Here is a 27,710-nt window from a genome sequence, read left to right on the forward strand (position 1 = left end):
TGCATGCCCATACTTTGGTAACTCATGACTCTTACCACCAAGAAAAACTAGGGCTGCTAATACAGCTGCATAACACTACTTGCATATGCTGTTCCAAGTCACACATCATCCTGATATGTAAATACTCTGCTATTCTTTTATCATCAATAGGTCATGATCCTGTAACTCCCTATCTTAACAGCACTGCCAACTCAGGTAATTTCCAAATGGCTAGTACTGTACATTTTGGCCATGCAAGCAACTTCCAAGACCAAAAAAGTAAAAGTAAATATCAGGATTGAGTTGAAGTGCAACATTCCTCACCCTTGGGTGGCATAATTACTTATCAAAGAATAAAGAAAAACTAATCTAACAAGTTTCTATATTTGGGAGAAATTGGCCATTCCTGTAAAACAAAAAAAAATCTGCCTTTGAACAAAACTTACCATGCAAACCAATTTGAATTAAAATCAGGGAGCTTCTCTAACAAATTTTCTAGGGGGCAATTACACAGAACATTCAATTCATTAATTATATTTCCAGAAACACATACTTTAAAACATGATTAATCCATTAACTTAAAGTGATTTGCAGGATTTATTGCTCTCAGAAACATAAACCTACATCACAATACGCCCTTCAGCCCACAAAGCTGTGCTGAGAAATCACCTACAGCTACCCATAGCCCTCTATTTTTCTGAGCTCCATATACCTGTCCAGGATTCTCTTAAAAGACCCCATCATATCCGCCTCCACCACCGTCGCACACACCATTCTCTGCGTTAAAAACTTACCCCTGACATCTCCTCTGTAACTACTTCCAAGCACCTTAAAACTGTGCCCTCTCACGCTAGCCAATTCAGCCCTGGGAAAAAGCCTCTGACTATCCACACGGTCAATGCCTCTCATCATTTGAATCGGGAGCAAGTTACAGTTTGTGATTCAGCTGGGAGCTCAGAGAATTCGACCGTGTAGGTAGGATTTAAGCCTACCTGGTCAATACCTGTGGAGGAGGGGGAACTGCGCAGGCGCGAGTGATGTCAGCGTCGAGCGCGCACTTTAAAAGGCAGGGCTTCTTTTCAGAGCGGGCAGCAGAGTCCTGGGCTTTGGCTAAGTGGGCTTCGGCGTAAGGGGACTTCGGTAAGCTTGTGTGATTGCTCGCTGAGGGGAAGAAGGTAAGGTCGCTAGGTGCTTTTTAGACATTCTATTAATCCAGTTCAGGTATGGGGGAGACAGTCAGAGCAGTGGTGTGCTCCGTATGCAGTATGTGGGAGGTCAGGGTCAACACAGTTGTCCCTGATGACCACACCTGCAAAAGGTGCGTCCAGCTGCAGCTCCTATCAGACCGAGTTAGGGAGTTGGAGCAGGAGCTGGATGAACTACGGATCATTCGGGAGGTGGAGGCAGAGATAGATAGGAGTTATCAGGAGGTAGTCACACCAAAAAACCAAGAAGTAGGCAGATGGGTGACGGTCCAGAGAGGCAGGGGGAGCAGGCAGAGAGAGCAGAGCACCCCTGCGGCCATTCCCATTAACAATAAGTATACCGTACTGTTGATGGGGATGACCTACCAGGAATGAGTTGTAGTGGTCCTGCCTCTGGCACAGAGGTTGAACCCTCAACTAGAAAGGGGAGGAGGGAAGAGAAGAGAGCGATAGTTTTAGGGGACTCTATAGTTAGGGGGGCAGATAGGAGATTTTGTGGGGCAGATCGGGAGTCTCGGATGGTATGTTGCCTCCCTGGTGCCAGGGTCCGGGACATCTCAGATCGGGTGCAGGCTATTCTTGAGAGTTGAGGGCATGAACCCAGATGTAGTGGTCCATGTAGGGACCAATGATGTAGGTAAGGTGAGTGAGGGGGCCCTGCTTAGAGAGTTCAGGGAGTTAGGAGTGAAGCTGAAAGGCAGGACCTCCAGGGTGACAATCTCGGGATTGCTACCTGTGCCACGTGCGAGTGAGGCGAAGAATAGAATGATTATGCACATTATTACGAGGCTGAGAGCATGGTGCAGGAAGGAAGGATTCAGCTTTTTGGATAATTGGTCTTTGTTCCAGGGACATTGGGATCTGTTTCGAAGGGATGGTCTACATCTGAACCGGAGGGGTACTAACATTCTTGCAGGAGTATTTGCCAGTGCAGCTCGGGGGGGTTTAAACTAGATATGCAGGGGGCAGGGATCCAGATCCAGAGGGTTGGTCAGAAGGTGCATGGGGTTAAATGTGTACAAGGTTTGGGTGATCTTGAGAAGGTCATCAAAATTCAGGGTGCAATTTGCCCGATGGAAGTTCAAGGAGCTGGGTTAGGTACAGTAGACAGTGTTTTAAGCAAAGAGAGGAGGAATGGGCTAAGAATTCTATACTTGAATGCGCGTAGTGTCAGAAATAAGACAGATGAGCTTGAAGCTCAGATGAAAATGGGGAACTACGATATTGTTGGGATAACGGAGACATGGCTGCAAGGGGATCAGGCCTGGGAATTGAGTGTACCAGGGTATACGTGCTATCGTAGAGACAGAAATATGGGAAGAGGGGGTGGGGTGGCCCTGTTGGTGAGGAATGAGATTCAGTCCTTAGCAAGAGGTGACTTGGGAACAGGGGAAGTAGAGTCTGTGTGGATTGAGCTGAGGAACAGTAAGGGTAAAAAGACCCTAATGGGTGTTGTGTACAGGCCCCCAAACAGTAGCGTGGATATTGGGTACAAGTTGATTAGGGAGTTAACATTGGCATGTGCTAAAGGTAATACAGTCGTTATGGGAGATTTCAACATGCAGGTGGACTGGGAGAATCAGGTAGGTGCTGGACCCCAGGATAGGGAGTTTGTGGAGTGTCTAAGGGATGTATTTTTGGAACAGCTTGTGCTTGAGCCAACCAGGAACGAGGCTATTTTGGACTTGGTGATGTGTAATGCACAGGAATTGATAAGTGATCTTGAAGTAAAGGAGCCATTAGGAAGTAGTGATCATAACATGATAAGTTTTTATCTACAATTTGAGAGGGATAAGGGCAGATCAGAGGTGTCAGTGTTGCAATTAAATAAAGGAGACTACGGAGCCATGAGGGAAGAGCTGGCCAAAGTTAAATGGGCGGATGCCCTGGCAGGAAAGACAGTGGATCAGCAGTGGCAGATATTCTTGGGCATAATACAAAAGATGCAAAAGCAGTTCATTCCAATGAGAAGGAAGGATTCAAAGAGGGGGAAGGGGCCACAGTGGTTGACAAAGGAAGTCAGAGATTGTATAGCATTAAAGAAAAAGAAGTATGACAGGGCTAAGATGAGTGGGAATACAGATGATTGGGTAAGTTTTAAGGAACAGCAGATCTTAACTAAAAAAGCAATACGGAGAGAAAAAATCAGGTATGAGCTCAGTCTAGCCAGGAATATAAAAGGGGATAGCAAAAGCTTTTTTAGCTATGTGAAGAGAAAGAAGATAGTTAAGAACAATGTTGGCCCCTTGAAGAATGAATTGGGAGAAATTGTTATGGGAAACAGGGAAATGGCAACAGAATTTAATGCGTACTTTACATCTGTCTTCACAGGGAGGACACAAGCAATCTCCCAGATGTATGGATGGGCCAGGGTCATAAGATATCAGAGGAATTGAGACAGATTGACATTAGGAAAGAAACTGTGATGAGTAGACTGGTAGGACTGAAGGCTAATAAATCCCCGGGTCTAGATGGTCTGCATCCGAGGGTTCTAAAAGAGGTGGCTCAGGAAATTGCGGATGCATTGGTAATCATTTTCCAATGTTCCTTAGATTCAGGATCAGTTCCTGAAGATTGGAGAGTGGCTAATGTTGTCCCACTTTTCAAGAAGGGAGGGAAGGAGAAAACGGAGAACTATCGCCCTGTTAACCTAACGTCAGTCGTGGGGAAGATGCTTGAGTCCATTATTAAGGACGAAATAGTGGCACATCTAGATGGCAGAAATAGGATTAGGCCGAGCCAGCATGGATTTACCAAGGGCAAATCATGCTTGACTAATCTGTTGGAGTTTTTTGAGGGTGTAACAAGGATGTTAGACGAGGGTAAGCCAGTAGATGTTGTGTACCTAGATTTTCAGAAGGCATTCGATAAGGTGCCACATAGGAGATTGGTGAGTAAAATCAGAGCTCATGGCATTGGGGGCAGGGTTTCAACATGGATAGAAAACCGGTTGGCAGATAGAAAGCAAAGGGTAGCAGTGAATGGGTGTTTCTCAGACTGGCTGGAGGTGACTAGTGGGGTACCACAGGGCTCTGTATTGGGACCACAGCTCTTTACGATTTATGTCAATGATTTAGATGAGGGCATTGAAAACTATATCAGCAAGTTTGCTGACGATACTAAACTGGGTGGCAGTGTGACATGCAAAGAGGACGTTAGGAGAATACAGGGAGACTTGGATAGGCTGAGTGAGTGGGCAGATACTTGGCAGATGTCATTCAATGTGAATAAATGTGAAGTTATCCACTTTGGAAGCTGGAACAAGAGGGCAGAGTATTGTCTGAACGGTGTAGAGTTAGGTAAGGGAGAAATGCAAAGAGACCTAGGAGTCCTAGTTCACCAGTCAATGAAGGTGAATGAGCAAGTGCAACAGGCAGTTAAAAGGGCAAATGGAATGTTGGCCTTTGTTACAAGGGGAATTGAATACAAGAGCAAGGATGTTCTTTTGCATTTGTACAGGGCCCTGGTGAGACCACACCTGGAATATTGTGTACAGTTTTGGTCTCCAGGTTTAAGGAAGGACATTCTGGCAATTGAGGAAGTGCAGCGTAGATTCACTAGGTTGATTCCTGGGATGGCAGGGCTGTCTTACGCAGAGAGATTGGAGAGATTGGGCTTGTACACGCTGGAATTGAGGAGATCGAGAGGGGATCTGATTGAAACGTTTAAGATAATTAAAGGATTTGATAGGATTGAGGCAGGAAATATGTTCCAGATGTTGGGAGAGTCCAGTACCAGAGGGCATGGATTGAGAATAAGAGGTCAGTTATTTAAAACAGAGTTGAGGAAGAGCTTCTTCTCCCAGAGAGTTGTGGAGGTGTGGAATGCACTGCCTCGGAAGACGGTGGAGGCCAATTCTCTGGATGCTTTCAAGAAGGAGCTGGATAGATATCTGATGGATAGGGGAATCAAGGGATATGGGGACAAGGCAGGGACTGGGTATTGATAGTGAATGATCAGCCATGATCTCAGAATGGCGGTGCAGACTCGAGGGGCCGAATGGTCTACTTCTGCACCTATTGTCTATTGTCTATCATCTTGTACACTTCTATCAGGTCACCTTTCATCCTCTGTCGCTCCAAGGAAAAAGGCCAAGTTAATCCAGGAAAGCACCTAAGTTTATTGGGTAGTCTGTCGGGCTTACATAAGTGACAATATTTGCTGAAACTCTTCAATGCAAATTGTCAGATGGATTTCCATAAACTATAGTTCTGAAGCAAAGTACAATTGAAAGGTTGGGAGAATTGGTCCTTAAGCATTAGTAATATAATCCTCTCCAACTTTCACCCATCAGGTTTGTTTCCTCATCAAGAAATAAATTTATCCAATTGGCAGCTTTGAATCACAAACTTACCCAAATTACACATAAACTTAATAATAATTATACTCCTAACCTCCACTGAAAACTTAAAGGGGAAACACCAAGTAAACAGCTGAGTTCCTCTAGCATTGTGTGTATTGGTGAAGTAGCTCACAAATTATTTAATCTCATTTGAGAAAGGTTTTAAAATATAACTATGCCAAACTTAGTTAACTTACATCTTGCAAATATTTGCTCTGCTGTTGGAAGTTGTAGGGGAAAGCTGCTGTGATCCTGCAGGGTAAAACAGAAGTCACAATATTTTCATACACATGGCACTTCATGTAGTTGATATTACACAGTGCATATTTTTAAACCATCTGAATGAAATGCATCTTAAAAATATCAAGTTAATCTGTAACCAAAGATTTTTACCTTCAAAAAGGTTGGGAACCCCTGAAAAGATATTACTCCTTGCATAGATACTCACTTAACACTGCCCACCAGAGTACCTACTTGTTATAGCAAGCTTGGCCCTCCAATTTGAAGACATCTGCTTGGCCTGCATGTTGCTGCTATATTGGGAACCTGCACAAACCTTCAATTTTCTACTGCTGCCCTTCCAACAATGAATTGCCCACAAGCTGGTTGAGATTCCCTGAATGCACTGTTTGTGCCAAGCAATGCAACGGTGGGGCTCAGAGCAGAGTCCTGACCAGCACAATGAATGTAGACCATTGCCAAGGACTGACATCACCTGCTCAGTGGATGGCAACAAGCCTAATGAAATACACAAGTCATTAGACTGAACAAAAGCTGTGAAGCCAAACAAAACAAAGGAGACAGCAGCTTTTACCATCTCCAACAGAAGAGACAGAATATAGGATCTGCACTTCCCATCAACAAGGAGCAATGTAATACCAGACAGTGCCAAAATAAAGGTCCTTTATAACCCTCATCCTCTACTCTAGTGATAATATAGAAGTGGTATTTACTGTAGTGGAAGCTGCTTCACACTTTCTGGTCAGTAGGGTGATGAATACGCAAGCCAAATATGAGGGAGTGTTCATTTGTGACAAATGTTGAAGAATGTTGTGGGAAAAGTTTCCTTAAGGGCAAGTTCCTGAAAATAACTTGTACCCGTCTTTTCTGTATAATCTATGTCAAAATATGATGTACCATATTAGATGCCTATAGCAAAGCAGTCAATGTTTATGAGTGAAGTTTTGCAATTAAACTGATTAATTTTGATCCTCCGAGGTGTACATGGAAGAAACTTGATATATGTGGACAGTTTTAGACAACAGACAAGCTTTCGATGAGGGATTTAGTTGAGAGGAGCACAGTTCTCAATCATTCTCCAATACAGTAATATTAGTCACTTGAAAAGCTCCAGAGCCTTAATACTGAAAGATTGCTAAAGCATAATCAAAAAATATGACAGTTTGCAAAACTAGAATACTACACTCAACTTTCACAATTGTTTAATACTAACCTACTACTTTTCTGGCAGCGGGACAGAAATCGAGCAGAAATACTCAAGCGTGGATTCAGGAAGAAGTTGTTCTCATTTTCTGCATTTTGCTGGAGATCTTTCAGTGAATTGTCAAATTTCTCTGTAAATTAACAAACCTATTTTATTCACGTGCATGTGATCACTAGTTTGGAAAAGATAGGTAAAGAAAAAACACATTTTCTCCACATTATTACCATTAGAAAACTCATTAGCTAGAGCTTCAAAGTTGTGTTTGAGGAATTTTTCTTGGTCTGGTGTTTTTGCTGCATGTAACTCCTGAGGTACTGTGCTGCACTGTTCTTCCTCCTCTTCTAATCCTGAAGAATGACCATCGGAACTGAGCTGGCCAACAGAGTCAGAATCTAGGGTGTGACAATATAGTTAGTATTCACTTTGAGCTTTCTAGATTTTTTTTTTGTACCGTAGATTCCGGACTACAGAGCGCACCTGATTAAAAGCCGCATGCTCTAATTTTAGAAAGAAAATCAATTTTGTACTTGTACAAGCCGCACCGGATTTTAAGCCGCAGGTGTCCCACGTTGTAATATGAGATATTTACACAGTAAGATATTACGCGTGAGGATTTTTTAACTTTTAATTAAATCCGTATGGTAACATAAACAAATATATATTGCAAATGCTTTTTTTCGAACAGTGCCTGTAACACAACTACTTTTAAATATACATACGTATCGGTAACACACAAATTACGTTGCGTATACTTTTTTACTGAACAGTGGACGAACAACATTCCAATATCTCCTAACGACTGGTAAAAAAAATATATATACTGCAGCCTACCAGGAAAAGTTATTGATCGCCTTCTTCATCTTCCTCCTGCGCACTAAAACCATCAAAGTCCTTCAGTGTCCGAATTGAATAAAACCTCAGGATCTCATCACTCACTTCAGTCTCTTCGTTATCGCTCTCACTTGAGCGCACGCGGTCCTCTTCATCACGCAGCAGTCCAGCCTTTCGAAACCCGCTGGTGATGGTGGAAGTTGTGACACCGCTCCACGCATTTAGGATCCACTGGCAGACTTGAGTTAAAGATGCTCTTCGCATGCGTCCTGTTTTGGTAAAGGATTTCTCGCCGCTCGTCATCCAAGCCTCCCACTCAACGCGCAGCACCACTTTAAATGCCCGGTTCACGCTGATGTCCAGTGGCTGCAAATACTTCGTGGTGCCCCCAGGAATCACAGCTGGAATTGAGTTTGTACTCTTGATGGCAGCTTTCACTTAACTTTCATTGTCAGCTGCTTAAAAAAATCACCATCAGTGGAAGCTTTAGTCCGGATGCTGTGCAGCTCAGAACACAAGTAAAATGCGTTCTCTCATGGCCACTTGTTTTCAGTGTGATGGACGAGTCACCTTTTTTATTAACAGTCCGAGTGAGAGCCAGGTCAAACGTCAAAGGTATTTCATCCATAGTTATGATATCATCTGGCCCGATGGAATTCTCCGCTATCTTTGTTTGAGTGAATGTGCGGAAGTTAGCAAGTTTTTCCTCGTGGTCGGGAGGGAGCTGCTGACACAGAGTCCTGCGTACCCTGACGGACAGGCTTTTTCGTCTCATAAATCTAAAACACCACGATGGCCCACCTCTAAAATCTTCGATTTTCATTTTGGTGGCAATTGCTTTAGCCTTCAGTCTGATCTGCACGGTGGAAACACCGCGGCCTCCTGCTCTCTGTGTGTTAACCCAGTCTTCAAGAAAGTTTTCAAGTTTGGGCCATCTGCTATGATTACCTCTGAAAGCTTTTGTCGTCTTTTTGCATTGACTCAGTTCTTCACGCTGGCGTCTCCACCGTCTCAACATCGATTTATTTATGCCAAGATTATGTGCAGCAGCTTGATTTCCTTCTTCAACCGCCAGATTGATCGCCTTTAACTTAAAAGCTGCATCATATGCTTTTCTTCGAGTGTTTTCCATGTTGATGAGGGTGAGTACAAATGACTGATTTACAATAATTTAATTGTGAAATTGCGCTTGATTTATCGTACAATTTCATTGGACCTCTGTGAACTACTCATCAATTTTATTGGTCTACTGTTACGAGGCAAAATGTTTTTGGTGGCATGAAAAAAAAAACATGCATTAGCCGCACCGTAGTATGGACCGCAGTGTTGCCGCAGTGTTCAAAGCGTGGGAAAAAAGTAGCGGCTTATAGTCCGGAATTTACGGTAATTCTCCCATTGAACCAGTTTCAATCATTTGCTTCAATGAACCAAGACCTCTGCTACATTTGCTCAATCAAAAAAGCCAGAAGGGGAGAGGAAGTAGGTTCAAGGGGGAATGTGAGTGATAAGAATTTTACTTAGAGAGTTGTGGATGCCTAGAACGCATGGTCTGGTATGGTGGTAGAAGCAAATTCATTAGAGGCTTTTAAGAGATAGGCGCATGGATGGAAGGAAGATGGAGGGATATGGACATGGTGTGGATAGGGAGGGATATGGACATGGTATAGGTAGGAAGGGATCAGTGTTTGGGTAATATTGATTTGTTATTTAGCTGGTTCGGCTCAACACTGCGGGCCAAATGGCCTGTTCCTGCAATGTACTAAGTTGTATGTTCTATGTTCTGGAAGAAACAACAGAGCATGTCTCGCAGCTAACTATTTCAAAATCAAACAAGAAATAATTTTGAAGCTAATTTTGTATAGTTACTAAATCAGTGCAACTCTTTTGCTAGTTAAAGATTTTTTGGTTCCTGGCTCCATTAATCCTTCAGTAATTTAATCTTCCTGGCTTCATGCAAGCAATTTCTCAGCCCAGGTGGTCAGTCAGTCATATAACCAATTTCCAAGCCCTGGCGATAGGTCACTAATGCGACCAATTTCCCTGCACCAGCAATTAGTCACTCACTCAACCCATTTCCCGGCCCCGTCAATCAGTAAATCTTGCAACCTATTTCTCAGCCCCAGTGATCCAGTCTATAGATACTGCCCAATGTTAAGTACTTCCAGCATTCTGGCCATCTAGTCCATGCCAACCAGATCTTCAGTCGAGTCCTGTCTACCTGCACCCAAACCATATCCCTCTAACTCCTTTCCATCTGCGTACCTATCCATACTTCTCTTAAGTATTACAGCTGAACTCACATTCTACCATTTCTTCTGACAGCTCATACTTCACTTGCACCACCCTACGTGAAGAAGCTTCTCCTCAAAATCCTCAAATATTTCTCTTTCCACCGTAAATCCATCATTTCTAGTTATAGGCTCACCCAATTTGAGAGGGAAAAGCCTATAAGCATTCACCACCTATACCCCTAATTCACTATCTATACCCCTCAATTTCGTATAACTCCAAGATCTCCCATTATTCTCCTGCACTCCAGGAAATAAAGACCCACCTATTTAACCTTTGCCTATGATTCAGGACTTCAAGTCCCAGATCATCCTGTACATTTTCTCTATACTCTTTCAAGCCGAAGTAGGTAGGTGACCAGAGCTATAAACAATACTCGAGGCATCATCAACATCTTCTGCAACCTCAACGTAGAATTTCAAATCCCGTTCTCAAAGTCCTAATGCTTTTTGAAGGCCAATATGCTAAAAGGTCTCATTACAACCCTAACTACAGTACTGTGCAAAAGACTTGGGTACTATAGCAGTAATTTTATGTATCGCACTGTACTACTACAACAAAAAAAAAACCAAATTTATAACACGTGTAAGTGACGATAAAAGCGATTCTGACATGGGGGTCTATTTGGAGCAAGACAGCAGCGAGACAGAAATCATATTTGGGAAAAGAAGAAGGGAGAAGGGAGAGAGCAGGAAACAGAGATATTATGTAATGATCAAAAAACTAATAGTTTGGAATCAAATGACCTTGCCTGAAGTCTGAGGAGTGGGTGTGTCTGCACGTGTCAGCCCTCCCCCACCCCCATGCTCTACACTGCTCCCTCAGTGCTCCACCACTGCCATTCCCAACATTCTCTGTTCCTGCCAGATTTACAAATTCTTTCTGCTCTACATTGATAAATACAGTGGTGTGACACCACTTTCAAGGAATTATGGATCTGTATTCCTAGATTCCTTTATTCTGCCACACATCTCAGTGCTCTACCAATCACTGTGTGAGCCCTACCCTGCTTGTCCTCCCAAAATGCAACACCTCACCCTTGTCTACATTAAATTCCATCTGCCATTTTTCAACTCTTTTTCCAAAATCACACTCCAGGCCTTGTTAGACTTCCTTTCTATAAAATGCACCTCTCCCGAATCTTGGTGTCATCTGCAAATTTGCTACTTCATGTTGAATGCCAAACAACTTAACTAGCCTCCCATATGGGTCTTAAAGGTCTCACTAACATTCATGTTGACAACATCCACCACCTTTCTGTCATCAACCTTCTTGGTAAATGCCTAAGGAAACTATCCAAGATTGGTTAAGTATGACCTATCACGCACAAAACCATATTGACTATCCCTAATCAGGCTGTCTATCTAGATACTTAAATACCCCATCCCTCAGATTACCTTTCAATAATTTAGACTACAAGCTATAAGATCATAAGATATTAGTGGCAGAATTAGGCTATATAGCCTGTTAAATGTACTAAATTCATGGCACATTTTTTTACAACACTATTCTCCCACTTGCCCATAACCTTCAACTCCCACTCCCTTAACCAATCAAGAACCTACCAACCAATCAATCTCTGCTTTAATAAGATACAATGACTTGGCCTTGAATGACAACAAATTCCATAGATTCATGGCCCTCTGGCTGCAGAAATTGCTCATTTGTTTTATTCTGAGGCTATGCCCTCAGAATCTACTCTCCCATTAATGGATGTATCCTATATTTATTCACAACTGATAAAAGGCTCCCTGGCCTACAATTTCCTAGTTTATTCCAGAGCCTTTCTCAAACAATGGAACAACATTAGTTATCCTCCAATACCTCACCCATAGCTAAGGACATTCCAATACCTCTGCTCAAGCCCCTTCAATTTTTACACTAGCTTCCCACAAGGTCTGTGGGGACAGCTTACCAGGCTCTGGGGATTTATCCACCCCAATTCACCTAAAGACAGCCAGCACCACCTCTTCTGTAATCTATGGTCCATGACTTCATTACTCTTTTGCCCAAATTCTATGTCTGTCTCCTGTGTAAATACAAATGCCAAAAAAAAATTCTTCACATCTCAAACAAGGGAAAATCTGCACATGCGTTTTGCCAGCCAGAAAAAGGATCTTCCAGAAGACACCCATTTTAATGTCACTTCCCATTCTGACACGCCAGTCCATGGCCTCCTCTATGTCATAATGAGGCCACGCCCAAGTTGGAAGAGCAAAACCTTATATTCTGTCTGGGTAGTTTCTATGTTGACATGAACATAGATTCCTCAAACTTCCAGCAATGCACCCCATCCGCCCCCCCCACCTCCTTTACCATTCACATTTCCCTCTCTCACCATATCTCCTTACCTGCCCATCACCTCCCTCTGGTGCTCCTCCCTCTTTTCTTTCTTCCATGGCCTTCTGTCCTCTCCTATCAGATTCCCCCTTCTCCAGGCCTGCATCTCTTTCACCAACTTTCCTGTTCTTTAATTTCACCCCTCCCCCTCCTAGTTTCACCTATCACCTATCTTCCCTCCCTCGCCTCACCCCCCCCCACCCCCACAACCTTCCTACTCTGACTCTTCATCTTTTTATCTCCAGTTGTGGTCTCAGCCCGAAACGTCAACTGTACTCTGTTCCACAGATGCTGCCTGGCCTGCCGAGTTCCTCCAGCATTTTGTGTGTGTTACTCTCTTCCATATCTTTCTGCTTCATGCATAGATGATCATCTGGATCTTCAAGTGGATCAGTTTTGTCAGGTTCTCCTTTTGCTCTTATTATACCAAAAGAAACCCTTGGGTTTGTCTGCCAGAGCAGCATCCTGTCCCTTTCCAGCTCTCCTGATTTCTCTCTTAGGTGTTTTCTAGCATTTCTCATACTCATCAACCATCTCATTTGATCCTTAACTGCCTAAATCTGATATGCACCTGCTCCCCTTACCTGGGCCTCAGCATACTTTGATATTCTTCCCTAAACTGTTAGCTTTACCTTTTATTCTAAATGGAATATGCAGATTCTACACTATTATAGTTTTCCTTCTGAAAGCCTTCCACACACCTCTTTGCTTGGCAACAGCCTATACCAATCCATGTCTGTCAAGGATTGCTTCTGAATCTCAGTTAGGATTTCCATCTGTATATTTTCCTGTTTTATTACACTTGTCTTCTTTTTAAATCACTATGTTCTAGTACCATTTTATTTGTTTTTAGACACATTTCAGGTCACCCTCCACACTTTACGATATCTGTCTTAAATAATAAAATTGAATTCTCTATGTCTCTAGGGTACTTTCAGAATTCTACTTTTTTCTTCTACTTTCTTAACAGTTGGTAACTAACAATATTCCTCCTGCTTTTCTGATTTGCAGAAAAATAATCTTTAAACTCAACTTTAATTAATTTTCAGCTAAAGTTTCTTCATTACACACATTTTCTCAGAAAGACCACATTGCTTTTACATTATTAAATATATCTACCTGAAGGGTCAGTGCACCAAAGCAAAACCCTGAAAATCCAAGTTGAAATAACTCCAAGGTAGAAGGCACTACCTTGTGAGTGGATTTAAGCAAACCAGCGTTTTTTGTAACAGCAAATCCTCAATACATTTTCAAGAACACACCCAGACCAGATGTATTTATTACATTACATTTATGTTAACAACTAGCACACCCAGGGATGTGCTGGGGGCAACCTGCAAGCATCGGCACACATTCCGTACCACCACAGCATGCTCACAATATTCCATAAAACAACACAAGCAGCGGTAGCAACACCCGAACAAAGCAAGTCCCTTTCCCATCCCTCCTACTCACTCACTCACACCCCAAACAAGACCAACTGCCTCTGGGCCTCCACTCCATGTCCCTGGATTGTCTCATAACATACTGTATGTACACAAATTTTCACTTTGTAAATAAATCCAAAACTGCAGGCATATAACAAACCCACTCTGGAGAAAGTAAAACAGCTTTGTGAATTAATACCTTCACTTTTGTGTTAGAAGATCACAGTGAAAAGTACTGTAAAGACAATAACCCAGAGATTATACTCACTAATTAAATTACAATAACTTCAAAGTATCGAGTTCAGATGGACACAAGGATTTAAAAAACATAAGTAAATAGCTAAATGACAATTTAAAAAAAATGAGAAAATCTGCATACAAAATCCTGGAGGAACTCAGCAGGCAACACAGCATCTATGGAAAAGAGAACAGTTGATGTTCCGGGCTGAGACCCTTCAGCAGGACTGGAGAGAGAAAAGAGTAAAGGAGTTAAAAGTGGGGGGAGGGGAGGGAGAAACACAAGGTGATAGGTGAAACTGGGAGGGGGAGAAAGGAGAAGTAAAGAATTGGGAAGATGATTGGTGAAAGAGATACAAGGGGGAGTCTGGTAGAGGAGGACAGAAAGCCATGGAAGAAAGAATAGAAGAGAACCTGAGGAAAGCGATGGGCAGGCAAGGAGATAAGGTGAGAGAGAGGAAAGGGAATGGGGAAGGGGGAGGGGGTATTACCAATGTTTGAAAAATCAATGTTCATGCCATCAGGTTGGAGGCTACCCTGAGTGTGAACTCATTATGACAGAGGAGGTGACCATGAATTAACCTATGGAAATGAGAATGGGAAGTGAAATTAAAATGGGTGGCCACTGGGAGATCCTGCCTCTTCTGGCAGATGGAGCGTAAATACTCGGCGAAGCAGTATCCCAATTGACATCAAGTCTCACTGATATACAGGAGGCCACACCGGTACCACCACACACAGTATATGATCCCAACAGACTCAAGGTGATGTGTCATCTCACCTGGAAGGACTGTTCAGGGCCCTGAATGGTAGTGAGGGAGGGGCAGTGCAGCACTTGCTCTGCTTGCAAGGATAAGTGCAGGAGGGAGATTAGTGAGGAGGGATGAATGGACAAGGGAATCGCATAGGGAGCGATCCCCGAGAAAAGCAGGAAAGGGGGGGTAAGAAAGGGAAATGCTTGGAGGTGGGATCCCATTGGAGATGGTGGAATTTTCGGAAAATTGTGTGCTGAATGCAGAGGCTGGTGGGGTGGTATTGAGGGCAAGGGGAACCCTATCCTTGGTGGGGTGGTGGAAGGATGGGGTGAGAGTAAACATGCATGAAATGAAGAGATGTGGTTGAGGGCAGTGTTGATGGAGGAGGAAGGGAAGCCACTTTCTTTGAAGGGGGACATCTTTGTTCCGGAATGAAAAGCCTTATCTTGAGAGAAGGGGATGACATTTTTACAAGTATCAGGGTGGGAGGAGGTATAAGTCCAAGTAGCCATAAGAGTTTGTGGGTTTGTGCTGTGACAGTCTGTTATTAACCCAAAAAGGGTTATCACCCTTTCTCTTCAATTCTCAGCATATATAAGATATGCTAATGGATTCAGCACATTCAATGACATTAACTTTCTCCCCACAAATTTTAAATTCTGTTCTATTAGTAAAAATCAAAATTGTTTTTAGGTTCCTGTTCAGGATTGCTCACCATCCTGTCGTTGTTCATGACTGGTAGTGTGACTGCTTCCTGAATCCAAAGAGTAGGCACTGTCAGGACTGTTCTCCACTGAATGCACAACTGGCCAATCAGAATCACTGTCTTGTAGTTTCTTTGGTGGTTCTTCTGCTTGCAAATCACTGTCATGGAAGATGGTATAGTAAATACACAGCAGGAGAATAATGAATACTCAAACTACGCAGTACAAAACCTTAAAGAGCATTAAACACATTTTGTAAGCGCAAATATTTTCTTTTCACGTCACACTGAAAGAAAGCCTTTCATGATTAGATGCCTGCTCTCGCTTAACTTAACCGCTGAAGAAATAAAGTTTACATTCTATTTCAGTTCTCTTGTTAATGGACTATTCATATTGATAAGTTGTTGACAAACTCCAAATCTTTCTGCAGTGATAGTCTACTTAAAATATTTTTTTCTTGTCGACAGGAAGAGTCATAGAAACACAGAAATCTACAGCACACTGCAGGCCCTTCGGCCCACAATATTGTGCCAACCATGCAACCTACTCTAGAAAGTGCCCAGAATTTCCCTACTGCATAGCCCTCTATTCTAAGCCCAATGTACCCAACTAAGAGTTTCTTAAAAGATCCTATTGTCGCCACCTCTACCACTGTCACTGGCAGTGCAATCAATGCACCCAACACTGAAAAATCTACCTCTGACATCCCCCTTGTATTTACTTCTAAACACCTTAAAACTATGTCCCCTCGTGTTAGCCATTTGAGCCCTGGGAAAAAGCCTCTGGCTATCCACACGATCAATGCCTCTCATCATCTTATACACCTTTATCAGGTCACCCCTCATATTTCATTGCTCCCAGCAGGAAAGGCCAAGTTCACTCAACCTACTCTCATAAGGCATGTTCTCCAACCCAGGCAACACCCTTGTAAATCTCCTCTGCATTCTCTCTACAGTATCCATATTCTTCCTGTAGTGAGGTGACCAGAATTGAATACCATACTCCAAGTGGGGTCTAACTAAGATCTTGTATAGCTGTAACATTACCTCACAGCTCTTGAACTCAGTCCCATGGTTGATGAAGGCTAATACACAATACGCCTTCTTAACAACATTGTCAATCTGCGCTTTGAGGACCCCAAGATCTCAATGATCCTCCACACTGCCAAGAGTCTTACCATTAATATTATAGTCTGTCTTCAAATTTGACCTACTGAAATGAACCACTTCACACTTATCTGGGTTGAACTCTATCTGTTTCTCAGCCCAATTCTGCATCCTATCGATGTCACGCTGTAACCTCTGAAAACCCTCCAGTCTATCCACACCACCCAAATCGCTCATTCAGCCCATCTGACATCGGATCATGACAGCAACTCCACTGCTCTGATTCCATATCTCCTTATTTCCTTGCAATCCTGCAATTTCTTACACATGCCCATCACCCACCCCACCAATCCTTTTTGCCATTAAGCTACATTTTAAGAGATAATTTACAATAGCCAGTAACCTGTCACTGTGTCTTTGGGACATGGGAAGAGAACCATGTAACATATAGTTAGCATCAAGAACAGGACAACAGGATTGAAGCCTAGTGCCTGGATCTGCTGTGCCACTTTGCTGACCAAGCTATTCTAAAGAAACCCACCTACATACATTACCTAATGACCTGCAGTGCAGATGATAAATACTGAATAATTGGTATGAGGTAATTTTAGAATTCAACATATAGCAATGCTCAGAATACCCACTTTACTGTACTGGTAGAATGATCATCATTCAAAGGATAAAATGTCAGCGTGCTTGTTTCAGTTTCCAACACATCCATCCTCTGGGACAAAGTATTATCTGCATCTTCTGGGCAAATAGAACTTGGCCTTCCGACAGAATTTCTTGACAAAAGACCAGGGGAAATTTCCATCTAAAAAAATGATTTATTTATTTTTTTGGTATTGTAGGATAAAAACTGAGCATAATTAATCTGCTGTGCTGGAATATATATTATACCATAAATCCTTCAAGATTCATCTCCATATTGACCATCAATGCATAAACTCTAGCTCCCCATAAAAACTGAAGATAGGAATGACATTTGGATTAACAGCATGGATTTCTACCTCATGTTCAAACCATCACTCTGCTGGTTCAATCATTCAGTTAAATATACAATTATGTCAAGTGTGAACCTTAGCAAGCTTGTTAATATACAACGATGCAATGAATCTTTATAGAAAATGTAAAAACAAAACATAGACTGTAGGGAGAAAACTAAAAGCAAGCAACCTTTTCCAATTGCAGAGTCTTTGCATTTCATCATGCTTAAAATTTCTGGAGTATAAAAGCACATCAAGATTCCATAATTCCAGAATATTTCATTAGCTAAGTTTCTTGACATTTCTTTCCCCACACATTGAAAAATAAACAAACAGTCTAAAGTTTCAAAAGAAAGCCAATTTTCAGTAGAAACAATGCTGAAAGTGAAAGCTAATATCTAAATATTACTGATGTCTTCCGATGGAAGTTGATCTGAAATCATTTGGCCAAGTAGACACTTGAACCAATGATTAACATGCATATAACTTGTCATTTATACAGCTCTGCGATCCGTCATGAAAACACATACATAGGCTCATTTCACTTCTTCATGGTATAAATGAAATGATCATTATGACATGAAACACTAGAATTCACTTCAGCTTGGTTACAAAGTGCAATCACAGTTATACCGCTGCTAAACCCCACTCAGTTTGTAAGGAATACAAAGTCTGCAACATGGTAATTCATAGATTACATCTCAATTAGTGACTGATATTAGACCGTCAGGATTGCTGACACTTTGGTTTTGAGACTATTTCTTCAAAGTGGAAGATAATGGAGTGAATAAAACTCTTCAGAAACACTTCTGAGAAGTCCCTATATACAGTGACGATAAAACGTATTCACACCCCTTGGAAGTTTTCTTGTCTTATTGTTTTACAACATTGAATCACGGTGGATATAATTCAGCTTTTTTTTGACACTGATCAACAGAAAAATACTTTTTAGTGTCAAAGTGAAAACAGATCTCTACAAAGTGATCTAAATTAATTACAAATATAAAACACAATGACTGATTGCTTAATAGACAATAGGTGCAGAAGTAGACCATTCGGCCCTTCGAGCCTGCACCGCCATTATGAGATCATGGCTGATCAATTCCTATCAATACCCGGTTCCTGCCTTGTCCCCATATCCCTTGATTCCCCTAACCATGATACCTATCTAGCTCCTTCTTGAAAGCATCCAGAGAATTGGCCTCCACTACCTTCCGAGGCAGTGCATTCCAGACCCCCACAACTCTCTGGGAGAAGAAGTTTTTCCTTAACTCTGTCCTAAATGACCTACCCCTTATTCTCAAACCATGCCCTCTGGTACTGGACTCTCCCAGCATCTGGAACATATTTCCTGCCTCTATCTTGTCCAATCCCTTAATAATCTTATATGTTGCAATCAGATCCCCTCTCAATCTCCTTAATTCCAGCGTGTACGAGCCCAGTCTCTCTAACCTCTCTGCGTAAGACAGTCCAGACATCCCAGGAATTAACCTTGTGAATCTACGCTGCACTTCCTCTATAGCCAGGATGTCCTTCCTTAACCCTGGAGACCAAAACTGTACACAATACTCCAGGTGTGGTCTCACCAGGGCTCTGTAGAAATGCAAGAAGATTTCCTTGCTCTTGTACTCAATTCCCTTTGTACCAAAGGCCAACATTCCATTAGCCTTCTTCACTGCCTGCTGCACTTGCTCATTCACCTTCAGTGACCGATGAACAAGGACTCCGAGATCTCTTTGTATTTCTCCCTTACCTAACTCTACACTGTTCAGATAATAATCTGCCTTCCTGTTCTTACTCCCAAAATGGATAACCTCACACTTATTCACATTAAACGCCATCTGCCAAGTATCTGCCCACTTACCCAGCCTATCCAAGTCACCCTGAATTCTCCTAACATCCTCATCACATGTCACACTGCCACCCAGTTTATAGTATCATCAGCAAATTTGCTGATGTTATTTTCTATGCCTTCATCCAAATCGTTAACGTAAATGGTAAACAGCTGTGGTCCCAATACCGAGCCCTGTGGCACCCCACTAGTCACCACCTGCCATTCCGAAAAACACCCATTCACCGCTACCCTTTGCTTTCTATCTGCCAACCAGTTTTCTATCCATGTCAATGCCTTCCCCCCGATTCCCTGAGCTTTGATTTTACCCACCAGTCTTCTATGTGGGACCTTATCAAATGCCTTCTGAAAATCGAGGTACACTACATCCACTGGATCTCCCCCGTCTAACTTCCTGGTTACATCCTCAAAAAACTCCAACTGATTAGTCAAGCATGATTTACCCTTGGTAAATCCATGCTGGCTCAGCCCAATCCTATCACTGCTACCTAGATATGCCACTATTTCATCCTTAATAATGGACTCTAGCATCTTTCCCACCACCGATGTCAGGCTGACAGGTCGATAGTTCTCTGTTTTCTCCCTCCCTCCATTCTTAAGTATTCAGCCCCTTTAATTTGACACACCAAATCATCACTGATGCAGCCAATTGGTTTTAGAAGTCACATAATTAGTTAAATGGAGGTCACCGTGTGCAGACAAGGTGCTTCAATTGACTGCAGTAAAACTACTGCACCTGAAAGATCCAACTGCTGGTGAGTTAGCATCCAAAAAACAAAAGAGCTGACTGTGGACTACAGAAGGAACTCAGCCTGATCAACGTCAATGGGTCTGCAGTTGAGTCATTTCAAGTTCCTTAGTATATGCATCACTGATTATCTCACTTGGACTGTACACACTAGTTTTGTAGCAAAAAAGCAAAAGCACAACAGCAACTCTTCCACCTCAAGCAACTGCAGAAGTTCAGTATGAGCCCCCAAATCCTCAACACCTTCTTCAGGGACACCATTTGAGAGCATACTAAATGGCCGTATCACTGCCTGGTATGGGAAATACACCAACCTTGAATACTGGGCACTGCAGAGAGTGGTACAGACAGCCCAGCCCATCTGTGGATGTGAACTTCCCTCCATTGAGAACATTTGTAGCAGTAGGTGCAGAAAAAAAGGCCTGAAAAATCATCAGGGACACCAGTCACCCCAATCATAAACTGTTTCAGCTGCTTCTGTCTGGCAAACTCTACCACAGCATGAAAGCCATGACCAACAGGCTACAGGCCAGCTTATTTCTACAAGCCATTAGACTTCCAAGACTTCCAAATTCACGTCTGTACGTTGCAACAGAGTCACAAAAATCGCAAAAATTCTTACTCCCTCATGTTGTGGGATAGATGTAGGATGTAAATAAATTCTAATTCTAATTCCTGGCAAAACCTACACCATGAAGACAAATGAACACTCCAGGCAACTCCGCAAAAAGGTTATTGAAAAGCACAGGTCAGGAGATGGATATAGGAAAATTTCCAAGTCACTGAATATCCTTTGGAGTACAGTTAAGTCAATCATCAAGAAATGGAAAGAATATGGCACAGCTGTAAATCTGCTTAGAGCAGTTTGTCCTCAAAAACTGAGTGACCATGCAAGAAGGGGACAAGCGAGGGAGGCCAGCAAGAGACTTATAACAACTCTGGAGGAGTTAAAAGCTTCAGTGGCTGAGATGGGAGAGACTGCATATACAGCAACTGGTGCCCCAGTGCTCCACCAGTCGCAGCTTTATGGGAGAGTGGCAAAGAGAAAGCCTCTATTAAAAAAAAAGCCTCACATGAAATCTCAGATAAAGTTTGCCAGAAGGCACATTGAAGATTCTAAAGTCAGCTTGAAGGTTCTATGGTCTGATTAAACCAAAATTGAACTTTTTGGCCATCAGACTAAACACTGTTTGGCATAAGCCAAACACCATACAACATCAGTAACATACTATCACTACCGTGGTGTATGGTGGTGGCTGCATCATGTTCTGGTGATGCTTCACTGCAGCAGGCCCTGGAAGGCTTGTGAAGGTAGAGGGTAGAATCAATGCCGCAAAATACAGAGAAATCCTGGAGGATAACCTGATGCAGCCTGCAAGAGAACTGCAACGGGAGAAGATTTGTTTTCCAGCAAGGCAATGACCCCAAGCACAAAGCCAAAGCTACACAAGAGTGGCTTAAAAACAATAAAGTTATGTTCTGGAGTGCCCAAGTCAGAGTCCAGACCTCAATCCTATTGAGAATTTGTGGCTGGACTTGAAAAGGGCTGTTCACTCATGACCCCCATGCAATCTGACAGAGCTTGAGCAGTTTTGTAAAGAAGAATGGGGGAAAATTGCAGTGTCCAGATGTTAAAAGTTGATGGAGACCTATCCACACACATTCAAGGCTGCATTTGCTGTCAAAGGTGCTTCTACTGAATATTTACTTGAAGGGGGTGAATGCCTTTGCCATCGATTTTGTGTTTTATATTTGTAATAAATTTAGATCACTTCGTAGAGATCTGCTTTCACTTTGACACAAAAGAGACTCTTCCTGTTGATCAGTGTAAAAAAAAGTGCCAAATTAAACCCACTGTGATTCTATCTTGTAAAACGATAAAACAAAAACTTCCAAGGTGAGTGAGCAAGCCAGCCTACTCACCGTTTTCAGCTTTGGTCAGGTTGACCTAATCCTCTATTTTTGCAGCTTGTTCAAACACATGGGTGTAAATAAATACTTTTTTTTGTATTCTTACATGACAAAAGATAGTGTTGACTTGCTTCAATATGAATAATTATAAAGTTGCAGAAATGTTCCTGTCTATTTCAACAGATCTTACGACTGCAAAGAGGAGCCATGCGTATACAGTAAATATACTTTTTAAATTTTCATTTAAATCATAAACCAGATATTATAAAGAGGATATTTTCAGTAAAACATCTCAAGTATTGTGCATGTACAACTTTTAACCCTGATGCATCAGAGATTTTGATTTTGATTGATGTCTTACTGAGTTCTTATTTCTGTGGCATGAACTTCTCCTTTCCTAATATCAGCCAGCATCAGATAGTCATTACAAAGGCAAGTTTTGGCTTCGTTATTATATAGATTAAGCTGTCAATAATTATTTATTTTGAAGAAGTTTAAAAATATTTAAAAACCTCATTCAAACAGTAATAAAAATATAGAAACAAGGAGTAAAACGGAAATGTTTGCAGGCCAGGCCACAATTATGGCAATGAAAGAGATAGTGAGTGCTTCAGGTCAGAGACACTTTGCCAGGAGCAGGAGTAGGCTATAACGCCACTATTCAGAATGAAGCTGGATAATAAATGATCAATTTTCAATTACCAGTTCCTGCCTTTATCTCACATCCCTCTATCTCTAATGATTATAAGCTACAAATGAGATCAAGGTTGAGCTTAATATAAAAAAATTGAACTATAGGAAACAGTAATTATGAATTAGTATCCGTCAAAAAAAAATCACTTGCACCTTCAGCAAAGCATAACATTGAAGGATTGTAACAGCAAAGATTGTTTGAATATTTAAAGAGCATATCGGTTCATGAAGCACTGAATGCCAAATAGCATACCTTGAGCATCAAATTATAGTCTTACATTTGTATATTAAATAAAATTGCTCTCAGTGATGACTGAGCTTTGCCCCCACAAATTCACAGCCATTCAGTTAATTTCTCATTGCTGTTATATTCACTTTTTCAAGTAAAGCTTCATCTTCAACAAGAGATTTCTACAGTGTTGTTTGGCTAAGGTCATTTCTTTAAGCAGTGGTTAACAATCCCATATCAAAAGCACCACTCTTGTTCACAAGCTGGATATAATATCTCTATTTACAGCCTGCCCCATAAATGCAGCACTACTTCCCCACTCCAGAAGACACCTAAATTCTAGCCATTTTCTAACAAACAACCCATTTTTAGCAGTTCTTAATAAATGTTTTTTAAAAAATCAACATTGCACGTAGTTTACATTTCAAATAAGCCTGCAATGTGATATCTTCCAATTTATTAATCCAAGATATTAAAATGACAATATCTTGCAGATATGACATAATCCAACAAGTTAGAATGTGGATTAGCTGTGGTTGTCAGCAGAATGAATAAAAGTCAATACACACGAACATCTCTTCAAAGAGCAATTTCAAACTGTGACTGCCCAGATGCAGAGCAGACTCAATTGGATGAATAGCCTAATTCTGCTGCTACGTTTTATGGTTATCAAAGTTTAGAATTTCAGTTTTATGATCATGTCACTAAATCAAGTTGCACTTCCTATTCATTCTCCATGCAAGGGAAACCAGACCCACAAATCTGCCTCTTTACAGAAATCAATAGTGAACAAATCTTTTAGGATGGGACTCTATTGTGACTAGATTCTTCAGTAAAAGCTGTTATCAAAGGGGGAAAAATGGAGCATTACAACTTCTTCCCTTTATTACCAATTCAAAAAAGTTACTAGCTCAGAAGCAGACTAACCATCTTAAGAAAGTTATCCAAATTGCGTGGTTCAAAATTGTCTTGTTCTAAGCAGTTGTTGGACTTCCCTTGGGCAACTGACATTCTACCCGGAGTTGGGGTTGTACAGTACTCCTCCAGCTGCCTCCTTCCTAGAATGGAGTGAATAAGATCTTTGTCCATTCTTTCAGCCCATCTTCCTCGTGGATGAGACGTCTTAGAGTTACGTTCTGCTCGATCAAGCACACTGCTATCACCAGCCTCCTGTGAATATACAGTAAAACAAATTCTTCTGGAAAATCATTGTACTGAATTTATCATGTGATAAAATCAATGCACATTAATTCTGATATAAAATGCTATCTGTACATTTGAGTTAAGAACCCTCACAGCTGATTAATTAACTGACTAGGTCTAAGAGAAACAATATTTTTCTTCAGTTTCACCTGTTTTAGAATGACTGGAATGTGGCCACTTCAGACATTTTGCGAAGCTTTATCCATTGTTTCAATCTTCGAGGAGCGGAGTGAAGTGATGATGGCACTGAACGGCAATGCCTTTGCTTGCATCTTTGAAAACCACTCTATTTCCATCTTTAATTATCTCTTCCCTTTTGAAGACCCTGATCTGGAGTTACATGCTGTCTATGGTTCTTTGTGGGAATGAGACCCACTCTTGGGGTTTTTCGGCATGTTTTTCGGCCATTTTTCGGCATGCCAAGGGGTTAGCATTAGAGTTTGGCTTGACTTTGGAGGCCTAGGATCTCAGGGCTCGGGAGACAAGCGGATTGAAGGTTGGTATCACAGCAGGAGATCTGTATGTCATCAGGAGAGTTGGTATTTATACGCTGTGTACCCAGAGACCCAAGATCTTTGGGAACAGAGCTTGAAAAAAAGTGATGTAACAGACTTTTAACATCATTAAAATAGGAGGGAGATGAGCTGGTGGGGGGGGGGGGGGGGAGAGACTTTGGGGTTCTAACATTTAACTGTTGTTCATTCTTTGGGGCACTCCTCTTTTTGTGGATGGTTGCAAAGAAAAAGCATTTCAGGATGTATTTTGTATACATTTCTCTGACATTAAATGTACCTTTGAAACCTTTGATCTTTTCATTTCGGAATGCTTTAAAGTTACACATTTTGCAAAGTGTTAACTGCCATCGCCATCTTTTCCCAAACCTTGGGATTCATGTCATCAATTCCCAGGGGTTTGCTGGAATCTAGCTTTATTAAATTTTTGAATGCATTTTAATACATTAATGCCAATTTCCTTCAGCTCTTTACTGACCAACTGAAATCAGAAATGGAAAATGTTGGAAGTACTCGGTCAGGTAGCACCTGTAGAGGAAGCAGCAGCTTTACTACATCACAGCTGAAAAAATGAGGAACAACTGTGTATCAAGATGCAGAAACATATGGAATCCAGATGAAGGATTACAACTCAAAAGTTACCTGTTCATTTCCCTCCACAGATGTCACTGTTGCGTTCCAACAAGTTTTTTTAAAACTCCAAAACAAATAATAGGGGCATGCAAAAATAAAAGTAGTGCAGGGCTCTTAGCATTGACAAGGATCCCTCCCATTCAACTCTCAATCTTTGTTGACACCCTACCATCAGGCAGGAGTTACTGTAGCATTAGGACAAGGACTGTTAAGATGTGAAACAGCTTTGTCCCCAGGCTGTAAGACTACTGAACTCCTATAGAAATGTTGTGGAAGGACCTGAAGCAAGCAGTCCCAACGTCCCAGAGTCGAAGCAGTTTTGTGAGGAACGGCCTAAAATTCTTCCAAGCTTATGTGCAAGACCGATCAACAGTTACCAGAAATATTTGGTTGAAGTTAATGCTGTACAAGGGGGTCATACCAGTTACTGAAAACAAAAGATTCACATACTTTTGGGAAAAAGCCTCTGACTATCCACACGATCAATGCCTCTTCACCATCTTATACACCTCTATCAGGTCACCTCTCATCCTCCGCCGCTCCAAGGAGAAGGCTGAGTTCACTCAATCTATTCTCATAAGGCATGCTCCCACACCCAGGGAACATCCTTGTAAGTCTCCTCTGCACTCTTTCTATGGTTTCCACATCATTCCTGAGTGAGGCAACCAGAACTGAGCACAGTACTCCAAGTGGGGTCTGACCAGCGTCCTATATAGCTAGTGCATTACTTAACAAATTGATACTAGCTGGCAACTTTTTACCATTTTAAATACACTTGCATTTAAAAAATTCTCAAAATATAAACTTCATTTACTCATAAAACTGTAGAACAGAAACAGACCCTTCCATCCATCTAGACTGTGCCAAACTATTAATCTACCTAGCCCCACCCACCTGCATACAGACCACAGCCCTCCATATCCTTCCCATTCATATACCTATCCAAATTAAGGTTACCCCTTGTTCTCCTGAAACATTTCACCCTTCACCCATAACCTCCAATTCTAGTCTTAGCCAACCTCCGTAGAAAAAGCCTGCTATCTATACCCCTCATAATTCTGTATACCTGTATCAAATATCCATTTATTCTTCTATGCTCTCGGGAATAAAGTCCTAACCTATTCAATCTTTACATATAACTCAGGTCCTTCTTGTAAATTTCCTCTGCACTTTCAATCCTATTGATATTTTTCCCTAGGTAGGTGACCAAAACAGCAGATAATACTTCAAATTAGGTCTCACCAATATCATGTACAATTACAACATAACATCCCATGTCCTGTACTCAAATCTTTGATTTATGAAGGCCAATGTGCCAAAATCTCTTTTTATGACCCCATCTACCTGTAATACCACTTAAGGAATTATAGATCTGTATTCTCAGATTCCTCTGTTCTACCTCTTCCCTCGGTGCCCTACTACTCCCTGTACAAGTCTTATACTGGTTGGTCCCCCTAAAGTGAAACACCTCTCACTTGTCTGAATTAAATTCCACCTGCCACTTCTCAGCCCAATTTGCCTGCTGGTCCAGATCCTACCGCAAGTTTTGATAGCCTTCCTCACTGTTCACTACATCCTGAATCCTGGTGTCATCCAATTTACCACTTTGTTATCTCTATCAGGATCAGGTCTTAGAATAAAGAACGACCCAATGTTTGGACGATTTAAATGCTGGGCTAGATGGATTGAAAGTGCAGGGTGTTGGGACCAGAAGCTCGCTGCTCTGTGACATTGACCCTGCTCTCTGCTGCACCAATGCTGAGGCCTGCTCCAAGCATTGGGTCTGCAGGCTCCAAGATACTTACTCTGCTCTGTGATGAACTGAGGTTGAGCCTGTAAGCCTGCTCCAAGGCTTCATGTCGGAGGACTCACTTTCATTCTAAATGCTATTTGCTTTCTTTTATTGTCTGCACAATGTGTTTCTTTTCTCTCTGCACATTGCGTGTTTTGACAGTCTTTTCTGTGGGTTTCTTTATTTTGTGGTTACCTGTAAGGAGATGAATCTCAAGGCTGTACATATTTTGATAACAAATGTACCTTTAACTTTTTATCAACAATCTGAATGATAAACAACAGTAGTCCCTGCACCAATCCCTGTAGCACTCCTCTAGTCAGGCCTCCAGTCAGAGAAGCAACCATCTACTACCATCCATCTATCTTCTGGCTTTTTCCACAAAGACAATGTCTAATCCCATTTATTATCTCACTCTGAACTTGAACGTGATGAATGCCACCTGCAGATTTATATACAGAACAACTATCCAAAGAGAAGAGCAAAATAACA

General features: G+C 41.8%; 1 protein-coding gene across 3 annotated transcripts in view; it reads right to left on the minus strand.

Moving 5' to 3' along the window:
* The window catches only part of LOC132381542 (mitogen-activated protein kinase-binding protein 1-like), a 146,502-nt gene that overhangs the window by 13,787 nt on the left and 105,005 nt on the right, over positions 1–27,710 (minus strand). For all 3 annotated transcript variants that reach the window (XM_059951039.1, XM_059951038.1, XM_059951037.1), the window contains exons 22-27: positions 24,006–24,248; positions 17,304–17,473; positions 15,565–15,713; positions 7,195–7,362; positions 6,980–7,100; positions 5,724–5,778 (exon numbers count right to left, since the gene is read on the minus strand). In XM_059951039.1, the coding sequence (XP_059807022.1) occupies positions 5,724–5,778; positions 6,980–7,100; positions 7,195–7,362; positions 15,565–15,713; positions 17,304–17,473; positions 24,006–24,248 (906 nt within the window). The remainder of the gene's footprint in view (positions 1–5,723; positions 5,779–6,979; positions 7,101–7,194; positions 7,363–15,564; positions 15,714–17,303; positions 17,474–24,005; positions 24,249–27,710) is intronic.

The sequence above is a fragment of the Hypanus sabinus genome, chromosome 26 (genome assembly GCF_030144855.1).
Source record: "Hypanus sabinus isolate sHypSab1 chromosome 26, sHypSab1.hap1, whole genome shotgun sequence".
Lineage (NCBI taxonomy): Eukaryota > Metazoa > Chordata > Chondrichthyes > Myliobatiformes > Dasyatidae > Hypanus > Hypanus sabinus.